General features: G+C 36.7%; 1 protein-coding gene across 1 annotated transcript; it reads right to left on the bottom strand.

Moving 5' to 3' along the window:
* Window positions 1-449: 449 nt before the first annotated feature.
* On the bottom strand, window positions 450-896 carry LOC129073312 (60S ribosomal protein L27a-like). The gene has a single exon (XM_054576970.1). The coding sequence runs from the start codon at window positions 894-896 to the stop codon at window positions 450-452; it is 447 nt and encodes a 148-aa protein (XP_054432945.1).
* Window positions 897-1,145: the final 249 nt, after the last annotated feature.

Genomic DNA, 1,145 nt, shown 5'->3' with positions numbered 1-1,145 from the left:
ACTTTAAAAATATTTGTTTTATTTTATGTCATTGCAAAAGTATTTATTAAAATGTGAAAAATTATAACTTCCATTTATTTGATAACAAAATAATTCCTGTCCACTGTAGCTCGGGTAAAAATGTTTGTACCTTTTCTTCTTGGATTTTTTATTATATTTAAGCTTTTAGGTTTTTTTTAAAAATTCATATTACTTTATAATTTAAGCTATAGATCTAAGTTACTTTTACCCCTATTGATATCCATTACTTAAGTAGTGATTTATTTATTACTCTGTTGTTTATGGTTAGCCATCTATTGTTATTAAAATGATTCTATTCTTGAATATTAATATGCCATTAGCATTTAACAACCAAATATAGCTCTGATAATTGTCTAAAATATTTTTAAAATTTAATTAAAAATTTTTTTGCACTAGTGAGAATTTAATGGATACCCCTCCATGTGGCTTCAAGCTACCAGCACACAAGCCCCACCAACACTCTTGATCTTCTCCTCAGCTCTTCTGCTGAAGAATCTGGCTTTCACAATGACAGGCTGCTTTGGGAGCTTTCCCTTTGCCAGAACTTTGTAGTAGCCCGATAGCACTACATCAAGGATGGGAGTGGCTCTTGTCTTGTTTTCAGCAGCATTTATCCGTGTCTGCTCATTGACCAGGGTCCACAGTTTATCAAGGTTGACAGTGGGGCAGAAGCTCTGGTTCCTGTTTAAGTGGTTATGCCTCATACCAACTTTCCTAAAGTGACCTGGGTGATGTTTGTAGAAGTTGATCCTGTGATGATGCAAGCCACTGGCATCACCTTGGCCTCCTGGGTACTTCCTGTGCTTGCCTATGCGGCCATGGCCATGGCTCATATGGCTGCGAAGTTTCGGGGGCTTCCTCAGTCTGGATGGCATGTTGGCGGCCGAGATGCAAGAAGGAAATCTTCACAAAGTCTCTAATTTAAATTTTTTATTTTTACAAAATATATTTATTCCCCCTTTGCCTCTGTTTACCTTGTACCCTCATTCCCTCCAACAATATCCCCTTAATTCATGTCAATTTGTCATGCATATAAGTTCTTTGGCTACATCATTACTTATACTGTTCTTAACATCCCCGTGTCTATTTTGTATCTACCAATTATGCTTCCTAACCCCTACACC

Source organism: Pteronotus mesoamericanus, unplaced genomic scaffold (genome assembly GCF_021234165.1).
Source record: "Pteronotus mesoamericanus isolate MK-2021 breed Mesoamerican mustached bat unplaced genomic scaffold, CSHL_Meso_final contig_40, whole genome shotgun sequence".
NCBI lineage: Eukaryota > Metazoa > Chordata > Mammalia > Chiroptera > Mormoopidae > Pteronotus > Pteronotus mesoamericanus.
Note: the sequence above shows the minus strand (reverse complement) of the source record. Positions and strands in the feature narration are given on the sequence as shown.